The 21,221-nt window shown below is 43.3% G+C and overlaps 1 protein-coding gene across 8 annotated transcripts in view; it reads right to left on the bottom strand.

Moving 5' to 3' along the window:
• Positions 1–21,221, bottom strand: part of SASH1 (SAM and SH3 domain containing 1) — a 335,608-nt gene that overhangs the window by 254,599 nt on the left and 59,788 nt on the right. The window contains exon 1 of one of the 8 annotated variants that reach the window (XM_045499955.1): positions 4,348–4,456. The exons of 4 other annotated variants lie outside the window; for them this stretch is intronic. In XM_045499955.1, the coding sequence (XP_045355911.1) occupies positions 4,348–4,368 (21 nt within the window). In that variant the 5' untranslated portion in view covers positions 4,369–4,456. Of the gene's footprint in view, positions 1–4,347; positions 4,457–21,221 lie in introns of those variants that run through there. 3 more of the 8 variants (XM_045499964.1, XM_045499958.1, XM_045499968.1) reach the window with 3 other exon arrangements.

The raw sequence follows: 21,221 nt of genomic DNA, 5'->3' as shown, positions 1-21,221 counted from the left end.
AAAGTGGCTGATAGAACGTAGAGCCATGCTGTTGACAAGCTGAATCAAAATGAAGGGGGTGAGTGGCACCAGGTGACTGTCCAGGTCTGGGCCCAGGGGCCCAGGTTTCTTCCGGTTTCAAAGTTCTATGTCTGCCATTTCAGATTTAGACTGATATTTACTACCTATCTTCAACCTGGTATGGCTTAGACTAGAGGATTTTAGATCGATTACCACTTAATCCTTACAAAACTTACAAAATCCTTACAAAAGCTCTTCGAAGGTAGGTGTTCCTCCCATCTTACGGAGACGTAAAAGCAAAAGTAGAGAGGTAAATGATCTGTTCAAGGCCACATAGCTAGAAAGTAGAGAGCTAGAGATATATTCTTTAAAAAAATTTTTTTTTTATTATTGTTTATTTTTGAAGGAAAGAGAGACAGAGCATGAGCAGGGGAGGAGCAGAGAGAGAAGGAGACATAGAATTTGAAGCAGGCTCCAGGCTCTGAGCTGTCAGCACAGAGCCCGACCCAGGGCTCGAACTCATGAACTGTGACATCATGACCTGAGTCGAAGTCGGACGCTCAACTGACTGAGCCATCCAGGCGCCCCCAAACCCGTATATTCTCACTCCAACCTCCATTTTCTTCCCACTGCTCATAATCCCTCCCATAGAAAACAGTGTAAATAGAATAATAATAGACAGATTCTATCCATATCATACCCTTGAAACTTTCTGAAAGATCCATCCAGAATTCCATACATGTTTTTATTTTTTATTTTATTAAAAAAATTTTTTTAAATATTTATTTTTGGGAGAGAGAGACAGAGTGTGAGCAGGGGGAGGGGCAGAGAGAGAGGGAGACACAGAATTTTAAGCAGGTTTCAGGCTCTGAGCTGTCAGCACAGAGCCTGATGTGGGGCTTGAACTCATGAAACACAAGATCATGACCTGAGCCAAAGTCAGACGCCCAAACGACTGAGCCACCCAGGCGCCCCCCCCCCCATAGAAGTTTTTAAATAATTCTTCATCCTTCTCTAAAACTTTTTCTCCAGTAGTCCCACCCATCTATCCATCCATCCATTGATCCAATCATACCATCCATGTATGCACCCGATTATGTATTCATCCCTCCATCTATCCTTCCATCCATCCATCCATCCATCCCCCTATTCTTTTATTAATTATCTACTTTGTTTCAGGCATTGCAATAAGTTCTGAGGAAATCTCTATCTTTAAGGAGTTCTCAGCTTAGAGAAGAGGACACAACATGTCAATTATAAATCGCAATATAATGTGGTGAATGCTAATTCATCAAGGTATTTTGAGGTGTTCTAGAAATGAGGAGAGGTGGGGAGGGAATTTATGACTTTTCATAGGGCATATTTTCAAACTGTAGTCCTTGGCAATTTAGAAGGTCAATAGAGGAACCACCTGAAGCTATGTGCAAAAGGTTTTCACAGCGCTTTGTGACCAAGGGAGCCGAGAGGCACGAGTTTGAGGCTCCGCAGAGGAGTTTTAACTGTGTTAATATTTGAGCTGATCAAAAGTTTGGCAGGAATCAGAAGGGGAGGAAGACATTCCAGGCAGGATAAACCAGGAGTAAAAAACAACATGCAAATAATTTACTAGGACTCTAACCTAGGGTACCATTGAGGAAGTAGCAGGAGACAAAGCACTTAGGATGGCTGGTTGGGGTTCAAACAAAGAAAGGAACAGGGCGCGAGGCCAAGAATTAATTCTCAAGGACATTAAAAACGCTCTCCAAAGCGGTACTACAGTTCATTGTAAAATTTATTCTCTAGTGGCATTAAACAAAATGATAAAAGCTCTTGCTGTCCATTTCCAGAAACTTGTCACAAATCCTCACTACTTGCGGCTAAATCTGCATTCAGGGGTTGAGCTGGGAGCCAAACTTGTTTCTGGGGGATAATGTGTTCTGAATTCCAAACAATGGCTTACGAAACTTCCAGAGAGAAGTGAGGCCATGAGTTGGCTTGGTGGCACGGCCCCTTGGTGACATGTCTCGTGTTCAAATACGGGCCAGGGAAAGGGGATACAATCATTTGTATATTTTGTTACTCAAAAAGTAGCAGAGAGCTTTTGGGAGGTGGGTATCACTTATGGTAATGGTAGTTAAATTTATGATATGGGTTTCACCCTGGAAGTGTCTGCCACATTGCTTTTCTTTTCTTCCCAAACCTCTGGGGTTGAGATTAAGTAGGTTAGTTAAATTAAGATATATATATATATATATATATATATATATATATATATAGTTATCTCCCAAAGAGGAAGCTGGTCTCTCAACTAGAACCGTTTCTATAGATTTCAAGGCTCATTTGCCAGTCTCCTTAAATAGGACAGAAGAGATGTTTCTAAGCCTAATAATTCCCCTTTCTGTCCGAGTTGATCAATACATCTTTTTGGATGCTCTAGCACAAAAACCCAAATGTGCTTCCTTTTCTAAAAGGAAGCCTCTGTCTTGCTGGGATTAAGAGGGCATAGTCCCATGACACAGTTCGCAGTCAATTTCTGGCATCTGAAAAACCTTCCCTCTTTCAAGAACTGTGGGCGACCAGTCAAGAGGGAACAGGATTTTGGCATTTGTACAGAAAATCTTACCTGCCAACTGGGCTGCTCTTAACGTATTGTTTCTGAAACCAGGGGAAGCCCGTGTAACAAGGGCGGGCTTTGTACTGTCAGAACATTTGTGATGGGCCCGTCTGCACGGAGTGGAAGCGAAAGATGGCCAGCTGTGTTTGTTCCTTCTCTCCCATACCAGCTTTCCTCGGATTCCTGAACAATCTCCTAGGACATGATTGTTACCTCTCAAGACTCATATTTCAGACTTCCTTACTTTGCTAATACCATAACCACGGAATCAGGCATTTTACATGCGATTGTTCTGACCGCCACACGAACACTTTTCTCTCAATTACCCAGGGCCTCCTGGTCACTACTTTGGGCATGAATCTTACCAAAAAGATGGGTGGAAATTTAACAAGGTGCACTAGGTATGTTCAGACTGATGCTTCTTCTAGGACTCCTTTTCATAATTCTCTTTTCATTCAACAGGTACATATCAGATATCAACTGTACTAGGCACAGTCCTGAGGTTCTCAGAGAAGACGGCAAGGGGAATAGACTTCTGGAAGTAACCCACGAGGCCCCCACTCCCCAAAGCCCAGTCCAGAATCCGAGAAGGAGCCAGAAGGAGCCAGGCTGGAGGGCTCAGCATCTGTGCCTCAAGCTTCTGGGCCCTCAGATCCTTCCTTGTTCATAACCACTCTATGCTTCTCTTTCCTTTAATTGTCTTTAATGGACAAGTCTAACCTCCTTTCTAATTAAAAAGAAAAAGCATGGGCATCTGGGTGACACAGTTGCTTAAGCAACCGGCTCTGGATTGTAGCTCAGGTCATGATCTTACGGTTTGTGAGATTGAGCCCCACATCGGGCTCCATGCTCTTAGCTTGGGATTCTCTCTCTCTCCTTCTTCTCTCTCTCTCTCTCTCTCTCTCTCTGCCCCTCCCCCTCTCATGCTTGCTCTCTTTCTCAAAAAATAAATAAACTTAAAAAAAAAATAAATAAAAAGGAAAAGCACGAGGCACCGATGTGGCTCAGTCAGTTAAGCATCTGACTCTTGAGGTTTTGCCTCAGGTCATGATCTCACGGTTCGTGAGTTCGAGCCCCGTGTGGGTGTCCTCGCTGATAGCGTGAAGCCTGCTTCGGATTCTCTCTCCCTCTCCCTCTGCCCCTATCCCCCAACTCGCACACTCTCTCCGAATAAATAAATTTTTACAAAAGGGAAGCACTTCCCAGAATAATAATATACTGCTTTAACAGAGAAGACCAAAACAAAGCTAAGACTTCAGTAGGATATTAAATGCTACACAGTTACTCAGATGGTCCCTGTCCCTTGAGGCTTATGGTAAGGGATACATAGTTCTATCCTACATTCTTAGCAGGAATGCACATCTTTTAAAATAATTTCACAGATAAGCAGAGGTTGGAAAAGTGCTGGCTTTTCAGCAGTAACAACTTCTTGGCTTACAAAACCGTGTTAGAGTCTCAGTGTGGGGGGAAACTTTTATATAAATATCTGCATAATTATAGGAATATATATTCTCTTATAAGTGATAAGTCCCCAAAACGGCAAAACCTGGCAGAAGAATTCCGAAGCAGCACAGCCTTCCGAGCCTCTTGGGATTCTGAGCAATCCGTTAGTAGCCCTGACAGTCCCAGACAAGGGTTACTTGTCACCTATTAGCTACCATAGTCCCCTTCCGAATATTCCTGCCTAAACGTCCGAAGGACGCTTCTGCACAGAAACACCGTTCTAAAAAATTTGAAAATGGATATCTACGTACCCTGCGGTCCTGATCCTCCATGAAGGGAGCTGCTGTGTAGCTATCAGGCCATACGTTCGAATGTTCTCTGACTTCCTTTCTGACTCAGATCGAATGAATCCGCAGCACTGATGTAAGGCTCTTAATGGGAATCTGTTTTCAATTCAGGGCAGATGTGGGACACTCTTGTAGCCCTAGGGATTATCAACTTTAAAACAAATCGCCTTCAGGATGATAAGTCAAGAGGCAGTAACTGCTTCCTGAGGCCTCCTCGGGGTTCCTTCCAAATGCTTAACATATAACACAATAACTATGGCGCAGAAAGGTTTACTCTTGAGCTGCTCAGACTTTGAAACAAAGTTTGCAAAAATGATCCTCTGAAACGAGGCGTGGAAATATTTGTAGAACTTTTATAGAGAAATCCAGATATTTTAGTAACATACAAAAGTGATCAAAATGTCCTTGTCCCACCCCCCCCCAAAAAAAAAAAAAAACCTATCTTAGGACTGTGTTCGGTTCATTGAGTATAGCTTTTCCACACGCTGAAATTAAATTGTTCTGGTTCAGAATTTTCTTGGCTCAAGGAAAGGAAAGGGAGGATTATTCCAAGACTTCCACAGAGAAACATCCAGAAAGCAATTTAACACGATAAGTCTAATGTTCTAGAATTAGCGTTCACGCGGCACGAACTGCCTGCATCTTGGAACACCCTTTGTTCTGAGACCACTCTGTAGGGTTGGTCCACACAGGCCAGGATTTTAGACTCAAAAAAACACAGCTGGGGTTTAGTATAGTTTAACCCAACTTAATAACCCTGAAAAGAAGTTAAAAAAAAAACAAAAACAACTAACTTATAAGAAATCTAAAAGAAAATTTTAAGATTAAAGAAAAAAATTTTTTTTTTCAACGTTTATTTATTTTTGGGACAGAGAGAGACAGAGCATGAACGGGGGAGGGGCAGAGAGAGAGGGAGACACAGAATCGGAAACAGGCTCCAGGCTCTGAGCCATCAGCCCAGAGCCCGACGCGGGGCTCGAACTCACGGACCGCGAGATCGTGACCTGGCTGAAGTCGGACGCTTAACCGACTGCGCCACCCAGGCGCCCCAAGAAAAATTTTTTTAATGTTTATTTAGTTTTGACAGAGAGCAAGAGAGCGCAAGTGGGGGAGGGGCAGAGAGAGAGGGTGACACAGAATCCGAAGCAGGCTGCAGGCTCCAGACTCCGAGCTGTCAGCACAGAGCCCCACGTGGGGCTTGAATTCGTGAACTGCAAGATCATGACCTGAGCCAAAGTCGGACGCTCAGCTGACTGAGCCACCCAGGCGACCCTAAGATTTTTAATTACAACTTTCCTGGGGCGCCTGGGTGGCTTGGTCGGTTAAGTGTCCGACTTCGGCTCAGGTCGAGATCTCACGGTCCGTGAGTTTGAGCCCCACGTCAGGCTCTGTGCTGATGGCTCAGAGCCTGGAGCCTGTTTCAGATTCTGTGTCTCCCTTTCTCTCTGACCCTCCCCCGTTCATGCTCTGTCTCTCTCTGTCTCAAAAATAAATAAACGTTAAATACAACTTTCCTTTTAATTAAACAAGTTTTCCATAGAACTTTAAAATATGAAAAGTAAGTGTGCCTGCATTTCCCCATAAAGCACACACAGATAAGTTTAGGTCTGAAGAGCATTAGCAAGGCATCAGGAAATAGTCACCTGAAGTTATGTATTCAGAAAACACAGTCAACTCTTTAATACGAGAGTGACATAACAGAGCTACGTGGTAAAATATTAGGTCCCCCACCAATGAACAGTAGGGCTCCTGTCTCTCTCATCTTCCTGGGGAAAGAGGAATTAAACTTCCAAGAGTTTACACATGTGCTAAATAACCAGTAAGCAGTGTTACGAGGGGTGTTCGGAGTTCTGGATGGGATGTCAAGGGACCTGTCCCCGGATCTCTTTAACCGGAGGGTCTCTGGGCAAGCCACAGCCCAGGCCACAGTTTCTTTGGAAAGTGGCTGAATTAGGGAGGTGGTTTCTAAAATACACACCTCACATACCAGTAATGATGCATTAACCAAGACTGGGCAGAGCAGAGGTAAAGGTCTTGCTGTTGTTTTCGTTTTCAAGGGTAACTCCCACTAGCCAGACGTCTCAGACAAAATTTGTTTTCTGCCTTGAAGCATATATTTGTATTTATGGCAAAGGCAAGTCTTAGCTAAAAAGTTGGAACTGAAGGGTCAAGAAGCCGACTGCCTGATACAAATCAGCACTTAGTGTTTTGTTTTGGTTTTCTTTTTGGTTTCACAGGCTTCTCTGGAAACAACCACCTGAGTGAAACTCCAGAATTCTGATCCTCTTCATGGGCATCAATTGGGTACTGAGCACGCTTATTATGATGCGTCAATTAAAAACATGAAATGGGTAAGAGAAGTCAGATGTGAGTGAGCTGTGGGTAAATGTTGCTAGGCGGGCCGGGCGGGGATACCTGGCAGGGGAATATGGAATTGAGTTGTGAGGTCCAAGTTCAAGGTCCAGGGCTGCTACTGAGGACCCCTGTGGCCTCGCCTCACTTCTCTTTTCTAACCCTTGTTTCCTTGCCTATACAAGGAAGGCATCGGTCTCTGCATCCTTTTACCTGCCTAAGTAATCAAAGGAGAAATTCTGCCCCACAGGATGTCACTTTTGTTTTGGAGTTTGACTCTCAGGAGCACTGAAGCTAAGACTACAGAATCAGAAGTTCTGTGTACATTGGATGACAACCACAGATCAGGCAGAGATCTAGGCCAGTTAACCTGTGCTATTTTCTTTCTCACAACCGTGGGAGACGCCTGTTTACCCGCAGAAAAGAACTCAGGTATACCAGCAGTAATAATAAAAATTAAGGTTTTCTTTCCACAGGTCAATTTTTATGTCTCAGCTATGATTTGATGGCATATGAACATTTTTAACCTTTAACTTTAATTTAATTTGATTTTTTTAAAAGTTTGTTTATTTACCGTGAGAGTGACAGCGACACAGGGAGTGGAGGAGGGGTGGAGAGAGAGAGGGAGACAGAGAATCCCAGGGCTTGAACTCCCCACACCCAGAGATCATGACCAGAGCAGAAACCAAGAGTCGGATGTCTAAGTGAACCAACCACCCAGGTGCCCCAGCTACGATTTGATCGTCTACGAACATTGTTTAAAAAGTCACGTATGACATTGCTGTTGTGCGTTGGGTTGTGTCTCCTCCAAATTCCTCTGCTGAAGGCCTAACCCCAGTACCTCTGAACGTGATCTTATTTGGAGATAGGATCTTTTACGGAGGTAATTAAATTAAAATGAGGTCATTAGGGTGGGCGCTAATCTGACTCTAAAAAGGGGAAATTTGGACAGAGACACACGCATACAGGGAGAACACTGTGCGAACAGAAAGCTAGCCATCTACAAGCCAAGGAGAGAGGCCTGGAACAGATTCCCCCTCCCAGCCCTCAGAAGGAAGAAACCCTCCAACACCTGGTAGCTTCCGCCCCTGCGAGACAATACTTTTCTGTCGTTTAAGTCGCTCATCTGTGGCACTTGGGGATAGCAGCTCTAGCAGAGTAACACGACTGGCATCTTCCGAACAATGATTGTGCATTATGCCTTATATCCTACTGTGTATCAAACACTTACATAAACAAATCAAGGCATTTTCGACGCGAAGAACGTGAGAGCTGGCCAAATGGGCACTGGGAATGGGCTGACAGTGGGGAAACGGCCCTTAGCTGCAATACAGTTATAGTTTTGTGTTTTGTTTAAGTTTACGTATTTATTTTGAGAGAGACAGAGACGGCGTGAGCGGGGGAGGGGCAGAGAGAGAGGGAGACAGAGAATCCCAGGCAGGCTCCGCAGTCTTCGTGCAGAGCCCGACAGGGGCCCGGAACTCATGAACCATGAGATCACTACCTGAGCCATTTAGGTGGCCTGTGTAGTTTTAAAAGAAATTCCTATCTCTCTGCTCACTGGCCAACTTCCTCCCCACCGAATCCAACACACAATATAACAGAAATGATTCAACAAAGCACCCAAAACACAAACAAGTGTAAAAACCTAAAGAAGCTGGAAAGGGGGAGGGCACACACTTAGGAAGACCCGTGGCCCCCCTCTCTGTCTGGGTATCATACACGCTGACTCGGCCCAAGAGTTGGGGTCACGTCTCCACCCGCCATGCCACGCCAAGCACGTGTAATACACCCCTCTTAGTAATTGGAAGAACTTTCCCCCAAATACAAGCAAATGCAGCAACAACATACTGTTATTTCATATCACAAAAAGTTAGGCTACATTGATTCTCCCTATGAAAGCACTTTTTTCAGAAATGAGAGATGCTACGGAATGGAATGGTGAATGCACATTAAAATAAGCACTGATTACTTGGAGCAAATTGATATCGTTTCCAAAGATAAAACCCAGACTCAATCCAGCATCATTTTTTCCCAAATGCCTTATCTGGCAAAGTTGAGAAGTGAGTAAATTTTACAAAGCCATTTTAAAGGAATGCAAACGTTCTGAACTTAGAAATATTCATTAAAATCAATCTCCATTATCTTTTTTCTTAACAAGCTTAGAATCAAACACAGTCTCTAAGTACTGACAGTATTTATGGCTCACCCAAAGCTCAAAGGCTGGACTCAAACAGTGCAAGGAATAGGAAGGAAGAAAGCTTGAGTTAACTACGTAGGCCAGGCAAGTGGATGTGGCCTCAGCGAAAACGGGATTCTGCAAGACTTAACTTTTCAAAGACAGTGCTGGAATGTTCAGTGAAACTGATAGACCAGTGGTTCCGGCAGAATTTGATGCTTTCAAAATAGTGAGGGGGAGTGGAAATGTTCTTGCCATGCACAGAGTTGAGCAGAGTTTTGCAACTTGGATATCAGCAGTTAATTACTTTTTTTTTCCTTCATATTTGCCATAGTAGCTTGTCTGTATGTTATTTACATTAAACCTGATCTACCTAGCTTCCCCAGGAGAGTTAAAAGTAATAACGTAGGCTTTACAGAGCTATGCAGTATATCCTTTTTGTAGGGGACAAAATAAAAATTTAGTTACGTCCACCCCATTTCCATCCTGCACACCAAAACTCGAGCTTATTACCTTATTTCACAATATTCAAACATTTATTCTTAAATGGAAGCCTTCTTCTTTCGATGCATTTCTTGTGATCGTAAGTTGTTTAATCAAGAAAAATTCTGAAACACTGAAAATCTTATCCATCAGTCAAGATTTCCTGAAACTCTAGAAAGGGGCTGGTGAGATTCTGGCAGTAAGAGAGCTATCAGTCGTATTATTTATTGTTCACATACTTGGTTAACACACATTCGCCTTTCGTTCAAGGGATTCATAAAGTTTCACATGGTTTAGAGATGAATCAAGTATGAAGACTTTAAACATTATTCCTTCCAGCTCTCAGACTCTGATTCAACACAGTATTTCTCATAATTGCCTGCTGAGAAGAGACAGCTAGGGGTAATTGTTGAAAATACAGACTCCCATGGGGCGCCAGGGTGGCTTAGTCGGTTAAGGGTCTCACTCTTGATTTCAGCTCAGGTCAGGATCACACGGTTCTTGAGATCAAGCCCAGCATGGGACTCTGTGCTGTCACCAGGGAGCGTGCTTGGGATTCTCCCTCTCCCCCTCTTTCTGTGCCCATCCCTGCTCTCTCTCTCTCTCAAGAAAAAAAAAAAAAAAGGAAAAGAAAAGAAAATACAGACACCCAGTCCCTTCTCTTGGAAGCTGATTCTGTAGGAATGAGGAATGGAGGGACTCTGGGGCTCCTTATCACTGTACAAGTCTGAGAAATACTTTATCCTCTGACTCTTAACCTTGGCTGGATATTGGAATTGCTTTTGGAGAGAAAAAATAGTACTGAGCCTGGGTCTGTCTCCTACAGATTCCAGCTTTAGTAGTCTAGGGTATGGCCTGAGCCTTTGGATTTTTAGAAGCTTCCAATTGATTCTAATGTGCACATAAGGTTGAGAATCACTGATTTGATTGAACTGTCAATTAAGTGAAACACGTGAGAGCAATATTTAACATTTCCGTTAAGATATTCAAAGTACATCATTTGAATGCTTGCCAATGTGTTGAGAAGGGAAGAGTGGACATTATCTTTCTTTTACAGAGCAGCAAACAAAAACTCAGAGGGGTGAAGTGGCTGGATAGAGGTCCTAGTCGAAGCAGAATGACAGGATTGGTAGGCTATTTCTGAGGTATTCTATTACCTTACCTATGTTTCTTTGCTCCTCGATGGCTCCCAGCTGTGCCAGCCTCCCTTTAAAAACAAGCCAAAACAAGGCTTTTGGTTGCCAAAGCTTCTCTTACTTGAGCATTTGTATTAATGATAATACTGATAACCACCACAGCAGTGGTTAGCATCAGATCTTTTCTACACATGGTGCTAAGTGCTCTGCATGCATTATCTTAATTGCCTAAAAGACTTCCTGCGGTAGGTTATCCTCCCTACGTTATAGGAAACTGAGGCTTAGAGAGTAAGTAACTCGCCAACGTCACATTCCTACGCAATACTCTTCTTGTCCTTGAAGTCAACCAAATTTCAGCAAGGGTCAGAGAGGAAAGAATCTGATAAAGTAAGTCAGAGAAAGCTATTATGGATATGATATGATAGTCATATCCATATTATGGATATGATATGATATCCATATGGATATGGATATGATAGTCATATCTAGAAGGCTAAAGTTGTAGCCTTCGTGCATTGTATTGCCACTCCTAACATGGGGAGTCAATCTTTAAAAAAAATTCCAGAGCCAGCCATCCAGAAACATGAGTATCTAGCACTTGATGAGTTCACTTGGAGAAATTATGGATTGTTAATTCTTATTTTATTTCTGGAAATGTTATTTCTCTTTTTATGTAAAGACTATTTGGAGATCGGATCACTTTGACCATAGTGTGCAATATCCAAACTTAGTTTGTACAGAAAAAAATCATGCCTTTACCACCTATCTGGTCTCATTGCTAAAAGCGCTAGTTTATTTATTTATTTAATTTAATTTTAGTTTTTTACAACTTTCTTAAATTATTTATTGTTTCATTTACATCCAACTTAGCACATGGTGCCACAATGATTTCAGGAGTAGATTCCTTAGTGCCCCTTACCCATTTAGTCCATCCCTCCTCCCACAACCCTTCCAGTAACGTGTGTTCTACATATTTAAGAGTTCTTATGTTTTGTCCCCTCACTGTTTTTATATTATCTTTGCTTCCCTTCCCTTATGTTCATCTGTTTTGTATCTTTAAAGTCCTCATATGAGTGAAGTCATATGATATTTGTCTTTCTCTGACTAATTTCACTTAGCATAATACCCTGTAGTTCCATCCACGTAGTTGCAAATGGCAAGATTTCATTCTTTTTGATTGCCAAGCAATACTCCATTGTATCTCTATACCACATCTTTATCCATTCATCCATCGATGGACATTTGGGCTCTTTCCATACTTTGGCTATTCTCGCTACCTTCCTGCTTTGTCTATGCCTAAGGTAACCCTGCCTTCTCACAGACAGTCATAGTACCCTGATTTGGCAGGCTTGGGTCTGGGTCCAAAACACCTTTTTTTTTTTTTTTTTTTTTTTAGCTTTGGGGTCTTGAGCCATTTGCATCCAGATGTGGCTTAATGTTCTGAGAGAATCAGACCCAGTTGGAACATTAATAAATATTCTCATATCTATTTTTTAATGTTTATTTACTTTTGAGAGACAGAGAGAGAGAGAGAGAGAGAGAGAGAGAATCTGAAACAGGCTCCAGGCTCAGAGCTGTCAGCACAGAGCCCGACACAGGGCTCAAACTCACCAACGGCGAGATCATGCCCTGAGCTGAAGTTGGACGCCCAGCTGACTGAGACACCTAGGTGCCCCAGAAATTAGCTACAATTTTATGATGCCACGAAGGAGAGAAAGATGTAAAAAAAAGAGAATCTATTCCTCTGATTGTGAAGACTATACTCTGGTGTGGGAATCCTAGCTGACTTCGTAAAATGTGAGGTTATGTAAAGATCGAGGGGGAATTATTTTCTTATGTATACTACAAAGAGAATAAGTCTAGTGAGTCAACCAACAGAAGCTTAACCTATCCATCACCTTGTATATAAATCTCGATTTAGTCAACAAATATTAACTGAGCACTTACTCCGAGCTGGACACGGGGACTACAATGACCCTCCTGAAATGTCTCTGAGGTGGGGGAAAATGGTTGGTTCACTTAAGAAACTGGAAAATCAAGTATCATTGGTGTGTGGAGAACACGGGAGCGGGGGTAGGATCTGAGGCCATGAGACTCTTCAGGGGCCAGGTCATACAGTCCTCTTGGGGGATGATAATGAGTATGGATTTTATTTTAAGTCCAATAGGAAGTCATGAGGAATTTGAGGCAGAGAAGCAGAATGATCTGATTCATGCCTTCATGTAATTCCTATTGTGTGTGGAGAAGGGATATTGTAGACAGTGATAACCTTTCTCTTCCCAAGCAATCCTTGTTAAAAAAAACAGAGCTTATGAAGCAATCTGCCCATGTTTTTAAAGTAATCCTCCATGGACATAATCCTTTATATTTTTGTAGAAAGAGTAGCTTTTACATTCTCAATGGGACCGATTTATGGATATATAGACAATTGAGCATTAACCTGCCTAGCTGAGGACAGCATTGCATTTGATGACACTTTTTGTCAAAATAAAAGACAACAGAGCCCTTTCAAATCACTGTCAGTGAAATGCATGTCTTCAGGTCTCTCTCTCTTTTTATTAAAAGTCTATTTATTTATTTATTTAGAGAGAGAGAGAGAATGTGCTAGTGTGCGAGCCGGGGAGGGACAGAGAGAGAGGGAGACAGAATCTCAAGCAGGCTCCACGCTGTCAGCACAGAGCCCAATGTGGGGCTCGATCTCACAAACCATGAGACCATGACCTGAGTCGAAATCAAGAGTAGGATGCTTAACTGACTGAACCACGAAGGTGCGCCTGGTTCTCTCTGTCATCAGGGAAAGGTGCTGTGCTGAAAGTGAAAGAGATCCAGCCATATGTGACCTCTTTAAAGTCTCAGGTGGAGCATTGAGAACCCCATGCTTCCTTGTTCTGGGCAGAAAACAGTACACAAAACACATGGGCGCCTACCTAGGATAATGGATTGGCATACCAGTGTCAGTGCCCATCGTAACAGAACTCCTAGCACCCCCGAATACTGTACATAAAAGTTAAGACACCCAAACTGTCCCCAAGCCAGCTCAGAAATAAATTCTCCACCCTTACGTACTCTTCCGTTTCCATGGCGCAGATGGGGGCAGGAAAACCGAAATGTTCCGTATAACGTAGAGTTGAACACGTACAAATGTGACAACGTCCATCCTCTTACAGCTCTAAAAGGCCAACTCTCTTTACCCCACGATGGTTTTCTTTTCAGGTTTCAGTTCAATGCAAAGCATGTTTCGGTCGTTGGGTTGTGAACTCCAAAACCTGTTCACAGAGGCTTGTCCTGGAAATGCCGACAGATGCCTCACTGCAGCCGCACTCCTGGGCACCGCTATAGTCATCAGTTTTAATGAGAGCTGTTAATATCACCTCCATCAGAATGGTTGCCCTGGGCTGACATTCTGGGCCATGCACAGGTGCTCTCGGCCAAAAATGTAATGTAGGTTATTACATTATCAATGAGGCACAGATGTGCTTTCTGTCTGAACTCAAGGTGGTGCTCCTGCCAAGTGCATAACTCTTTCAGGGGGCCCAGGTCTGTTTGTATCAAAATGCTGTTCTAGCTCAGTGAACCTGAGAACTGCCTTCTGCTTCCCCAGGACATGAGTTTAGAAAACATGCCTGAGAATGCAAGGAGGCTGGGCCCTCGAAAGCAGGTGTAGGCTTTCTTAAGAACAACCATCCCGCTCTCCATCCATTGCCCTTTTAGTGAGTGTTCCAACCACGGCGTGTTCATTCATTGACTTACCAGGTTTTCCCTGGGCAGCTATCTGGGGCCAGGTACTCAGAAGAAGTCAAAGGTGAGCTTACCAAGGAGTTTGCCCCCAGGTACCCTGTAATGATCTCTACTGTTTTTGATCTTCTCTTCCAGCTTCTTCAGATTTGTCTCTCAAAATCCACACCTCCACTGCCTTCCTCTGAAGCTCTAGTCTTAACATCATGGTGTTTTTCCACAAAGTTGGATGTTTACCCAATTTTACATCCCCAGCATCTCCTTTTTCCTAGTTTGAAACTCCCTTTTCACTGTTTTGTTTTTTTAAATTTTTTAATGTTTATTTATTTTTGAGAGAGAGGGAGAGCGCGCGCGAGCGAGCAGGGGAGGAGCAGAGAGAGAGGGAGACAAAGAATCGGAAGCGGACTCCAGGGTCTGAGCTCTCAGCAGAGTCCGAAGCGGGGCTCAAACCCACAAACCATCAGGTCATGCTCTGAGCTGAAGTCGGACGCTTAACAGACTGAGCCATCCAGGCGTCCCATCACTGGACTTTTTGTTATTCAATTTGGTCCCTGGGATCTATCTATCTGATCTATCTGACTTGTAGATTTTCCTTAAAGCTGCAGCAGCCAGTCCCTGCAGTTAGCCTAGCATCCTACGTTGGCACTGCTAAGCCAGTGTGGATGCCTGGGTGCTGAGAACTTGGCCTTGAGAGGCACGGAGGAGCCACCACCCATGTGGTCCCGCACCTGCCTATGTTCTCAACATGACGCATCCCGTCAGGGATAGAATGGTGGCTCAAGGAGGCCAAAGGGCTTCTCCTCTGTGTGAGGAAGCACATTTCAAATTGATCCTGACTTTGAGAGTGACATTGCCTTGCCATCCTGGAAAATTTATCTCTTGTACAGAAGCTAAATGACGAGGAGGTCGGTACACTGACCACAGTACGGTCTCCCTACTCTCATTTCAGTTTCAAACACAGAGATGAACAAACACAAGGAAGATACCAGGAATGTCTGTATATGTGGGCGTGTGTGAGCTTGGAAAAGTGTCCAGAGCTTTTGGGGTATCTGAGAGCACCCAGCTGAGGAAAACATGAGAAAAACACAGTCAGGACCTGACATTATTCAATCCTTCTGTTCTTGAGCTTGCTGTTTATCCCCAACTGTTAACCAGAGATGACAGAAGGATCCTGAAGACAAATGGGTGCTCTTCTTCCCCATTTTCTTTCCACCTGCACCCCGCACCCCGTGCCTGACTTCACTCCCTGCCCCCTCTCCCTGATTCCCATTCCGCGTTTGACTGATGGCTTGCAGCGGCAGTTTGAAGGGATGGCTGGTGGCATTAACCCTGTTGTCTGTCTCCGTACCCTCCAGGGATGAGGCTGTTGCTGGCAAGCACAGGACTGTCATTCCTGTAGTGGCTGGGAGCCCCAAAGACCCAGCCATCAGCGGTGCCCTCATGGCGCAGTGGCTGTTCTACATGGCTGGCCTTGTTATGAAGCGAATCTCTTGACAGGCAATTTGCTGCTGCCACCTGTATCTAGAAATCTTTGCTAAGACTGCAAAATGCGTCCAGCCTCCTCCCTTCTCCCAGGTCTAGTTTTGGCGACATGCTTGCTTCCAATTACTGTACATTGCCCTGTTTGCATTTCCGTTCGGTGCTTGAAATATTCTGATCACCTCTCCCTTCTCCTGGGCAGATAGGCACATGTTTTATCACTGGGAGGAAGGCAAGGGCATAAGGGACCTAACAGATGATAATAGAAAGTAAGTGTCAAACTGATGTGCTTCTGACTCAGGAAGACCTGGGGCTGCATCAGGTCCCCTGGTGGGAATCTGAGTTTGGCTGAAATACAGAAATGGGAAGGCTGACTTTCTGTCTAGCGATTTACCATTGACTTTCCATGGTCAAAACCAAGTGAAAATCTTCCTGATGATTGCCTCAGCAATAGAAAATTGAAGCTATACATTTTTAAAAATTATTTATTTACTAGAGAGAGAGAGAGAGAGAGAGAGGGGAGGGAGAGTGCACAAGCACGGGAGGGGCAGAGAGAAGGAGAGACAGAATCCCAAGCAGGCTCCTAGCCATCAGCCCACAGTCTGATGTGGGGCTTGACCTCATGAACCACGAGATCATGACCTGAGCTGAGACCAAGAGTCAGATGCTTAAGGAACTGTGGCACCCAGGTGCCCCTTAACAGTTTATACATTAATATCTACAAAGCTTTTTCAGGAGCTTTATCAACTACTATGCGGATTCAAGACAAGGCACATAAGGAACTGATTAATGTTATCATACTTCCATATCAAACATTAAGTATAAACTGTATCCTGAGATTTTGGGAGGAAGGAAGGAGGCAACTAGATGACTAATGCGAGAAGTTAAGTGGTATGTAAAAATAATTTAGATTCAAATTATAAATCCTTTCCAATGAATTTCACATAATGGAAAAATTAAGCATCTTCAAGTTTCACGCAAATTAAAAGAAACATGAAAATGGTATCCTCTAATTTCAATTCTTCTGGTACTTTCAAAATGTATATTTCAAATAGATAGACATCTTAGATTTAAGCATGGACTAAAGAAAAGTGTTGATCCGTAAATATGCTACTTTGTTCAGAAATTAAAAACTAAGGAAGTGATCATTTTAAAAGCCAAGCTTTATCATGCTTTTAAAGCATGTTACAATGATGAAAAGTACCTTAGTCTTTAAAAGATCTTATCATCCAAAAGTCTTCCCCCAGCAGACAAGGTGTGGTTCACTCTCAGAGTAAGGGGCACCCTCTGTGAGATCCAAGGTCTTCTGTATGTCAGGGGAGCCCATCTCCAGCCATATTTTTTGCCAGGCATCTCTTCTTTTCCATTGACTTTGTGGTTCATTTATGCCGTTAATAAAATTGCATTAAGTCACGTGTGTGACAGGTTCTGGAGGTATAATGATGGGTAGGACAGACCTAGCCCTGCCTCCTGGACTGTATGGGAACGGGCAGCGAGACAAGCATTGGCAATGGAACCAGGGCCAGATGGGAGAAGGAGTTACTCCTTGTTGGGCCTTCAACAGGAGCAGCTCACTAACATGCTCGTTGGTGAAGACAGTAGAAGGCGGGGCATTGTGCCCTCGTCTCAGAGAAGAACCTCAGAGAGGTGTCTGGACTTCCTCTCTCTCTGTCCACACAGTTCATTAGAAATCCGAGGACATTTTATACAACTGGCATCAGCAACCTTGCTCCTTCTTAGAATTTTGGTTTGGTCTTGACCGACTCCAAGTTCTCCTGGAACAGGAGTTGCCCCTTCATCATGGGTGCAAACACCCCCTTCACCCTTGCCGACAACGATCCTTGAGTGCTATCCGGTCAGGACATACGCACAGCTAAGGTAACAGAATTGAATGGGAAACGGGAAAAACACCGGACTGTTTGCACTGGTACGTGGTAACCATGAAATAAGCAAACGCTTGATTTTGTTGACTGAGGTCAATACGAAAGCTGTTGCATCTCTTATTAACAACTTTCCGGACATTTGATGCGTGCCTTTTGGAAACACCTCAAGCTGAGCCCGTTGTTCGGAAATGTCAGAACGTTCCATTCTGGTAAGCATTCGACTCCGAACTCTGTGAAGCGCAGCTAAAACGTGTGAGCGGAATGGAAAAGGCTAAAACTGGAAGCTGAGTCAGTAGACAGTGAAAACGTTCTGAAGGGGCTTTCTGGTTTTGGTTGATTACAGGCTTGAATTTATGATCGAGGGAGAGAAGCCCACCCATACTTTCCACTCATGCCTTCTTTTTATGGTCTCCTTCTGAATGCAAGGAGCTGCTTGTATCGGGGCAAGGACTTTTTTGCCTACAGGGTAAGGTGATCTCAGAACACTACGGCCTGAATTGGCAGGGGAGCAGCGTGTGCTCCTAATGGAAGGTGTCAACGATCTCATACCTAAACTCTTGCTTCTTTCTCCATTTACCTCCCACAAGAGTATGTTGGCAAACTAAAATATGGAGAAGTCGTAGTTACATAGAGGATAAGGGCACAGACTTTGGAGTTCTGAGGTTTGTATCGTGGCTCCACTACGATTAATGCTGTGACTTCGGGCCAGTCGGTTAAACAACTGCGAGTCCCAGTTTCCACCTCTGTAAAATGGGGGTAAGAAACATGTCCACTCAGGGGCTTCCTGTGAGGATTCCATGAGATCATGACTCCAAATCACTTAGCTTAGGGCCCCGTGCAGACACGGTCCACAAATGCTACACCATTATTATTCAAAATGGTGTCAAGCCTCTGTGGAAAAAAAATCCGTGCTTTAGTTAGGATTCTTCGGTTTTGCTGATTCTGACAATGGCTCAATCTAGCACAAGCAAGGAGTTAATGTGCATTCCAACAAGTTCAAAGTGGGAAAGCCAAGTACTTATTTTTTTTTTTTTTTAAATTTTTTTTTTTTCAACGTTTATTTATTTTTGGGACAGAGAGAGACAGAGCATGAACGGGGGAGGGGCAGAGAGAGAGGGAGACACAGAATCGGAAACAGGCTCCAGGCTCTGAGCCATCAGCCCAGAGCCCGACGCGGGGCTCGAACTCACGGACGGCGAGATCGTGACCTGGCTGAAGTCGGACGCTTAACCGACTGCGCCACCCAGGCGCCCCAGCCAAGTACTTATTAAGTTCCTCATTTTCTTTATTTACTATTACTCATTTCACAAACGTCTGTGGAGCTCGGCCATCGGTGCACCATCGGGGGAGTAGAGATAAAAATAACAGTCCCCGTCTTCCAGGATCTTGAAGTCCAGAGGAGAAGATCAATAAGCAAGCTGACAATGGCAGTATAGCATTCACACTTAAGAAATGCAGCTTGGCAGACCTATGCTTTGCAAACACAGCAAAAGCATATCCTTCGTGAGAGAAGAGAACCAGGAGGATTACAGGCTCACTGAAGTTGAACATTCTAATTCTAAAGAAATGGAGGAGGGAAGTCAGGAACACAAGAGAGATTACCCCAGCCCTGCCTCGTACCCTGCCCAGTTCCCAAACTGAAGACTGTCTCCTGCCCAGGCTTCAATGTCATTCTTTGGTCTCTAAGGTGAACGTGGCCCTTGGCAGGAGTTCGCGGAGCTCTAGGGCAACCCTTTGTGACTCAGGTTCACGCCGAGTTTGTAGGCAGGGCAGCTTTGACCACATGCCCCAGATCTGATACCTGCTCCTCCTTCCCAGATTCCCTGAATATTTAGTGTTAGGGATCAGAAGTCAGCTCTTTTCTTCTTTGTATATATATCGAAGGACTTTAGTCCTAGCTCTGAGCTTTGTTCATATGAGTGAACTCCTGCTACCTCTTAAAGACTTTACTGATGAACCTTCTTGCCTCCTTGGCTTTATTTATTTATTTATTTATTTGGTAAGCAATGGCTTTATTGAGATATAATTCACATAGCATACAATTCACTCATATAAAATGCAAAATTAAAAATAAATAAAACGTATAATTCCAATGACTTTTAGCATATTCACAGAGTTGTCACACCATTGGCACAATCAACTTCAGAAGATTCTCATCATCCCGGAGAGAAACTTTTGCATTCCTTAGCTGTCACCCCAGTCCTCCCAGCCCCCCACCCCTCAGCCTCTGGCAACCACTCTCTATTGTCTATCATTATCAGTTTGCCTATTCTGGATATTTCACATAAGTGGGTGTTACGGACTGAATTATATCTTCCTAAATTCATATGTTGAAGCCCTCACTAACCCCCAATGTGGCTGTAATTTGGAGACGGGGCTTTGAAAGAGGTAATTAAAGTTAAATGAGGTCATAAGGGACCTGGCCCAATAGCACTTGTGCCCTTATAAGAAAAGAAAGATATGGGGGATATGTGTGCATAGAGAAGATGCCATGTGAGGGAAGAGTGAGCAGATAGCCATCCGCAAGCCAAGGAGAGACGTCTCAGGAGAAAACAAACCTACCAACACCTTGGTCTTGTACTTCTAGCCTCCAGAACTACGAGAAAACAAATTTCTGTTGTGTAAGCCCCCCAGTCTGTGGTATTGTGTTATGGCATCCCTAGCAGATTAATATACTAGATTCATACAATATGTGCCTTTTGTGTCTGGCTCCTTTCATTTAGCAAAATGCTTTCAAGGTTTAATCCATACTGTAACATGTATCAATACTATATTCTTTTTGATGACAAGTAATTTTCTATTATATAAATGTACCACATTTTGTTTATCCATTCATCAGTTAATGAACATTTGGGTTGTTCCCACCTTTTGGCTATTATCAAAAATGCTGCTACAAACACTGAGGTACAAGTTTTTGTGTGGACATATGTTTTTATTTCTCTTGTCATATGTATTTTGGGTATATATACATATCTGGAGTAGAATTTATGGGTCACATAGGAACTCTATGCATAACCTTCGAGAAACTGCCACGCTTTTTGCTGAAATAGCTGCACCATTTTACATTCTTACTAGCAATGACTGAGGGTTCCAATTTCTCTGTATCCTCATCAACATTCGTAATTGTCTGTCTTTTTGATTAGAGCCATGCTAGTTGGGTTTCAAGTACATCTCATTGTGGTTTTGATTTACCTTTTCCTTAATAACTAATGACATTGAGCATCTTTCTTCATAAGCTTATTGGCAACTTTTATGTCTTCATTGGAGAAATGGGTTTTTTTTTTCAGATTCTTGGCCTATTTTAAAACTAGCAAATAGTTTTTAGCTTAACTTTTGTTTATGATGGGGTTGCAATCAATCATTCTTTATATAGTCTAGATACAAGTTCCTATCAGACACCTGATTTACAAAACACTGTCCCATTCTATGTGTTTTTTTTTTTTTTTTTTTACTTTCTTGATGGTGTTCCTTGAAGCACAAGAGTTTTAATTTTGATGATGTCTAATTTATCTATCTCTTCTTCTGTTGCTTGTGCTTTTGGTGTTTTATCTAAGAAACCATTGTCAAATCTAAGATTAAAAAGATTTACTT

This window comes from Leopardus geoffroyi, chromosome B2, assembly GCF_018350155.1.
Source record: "Leopardus geoffroyi isolate Oge1 chromosome B2, O.geoffroyi_Oge1_pat1.0, whole genome shotgun sequence".
Taxonomy (NCBI): domain Eukaryota; kingdom Metazoa; phylum Chordata; class Mammalia; order Carnivora; family Felidae; genus Leopardus; species Leopardus geoffroyi.
The sequence above is the reverse complement of the archived record's forward strand: the minus strand, read 5'-3'. Positions and strand labels throughout refer to the sequence as shown.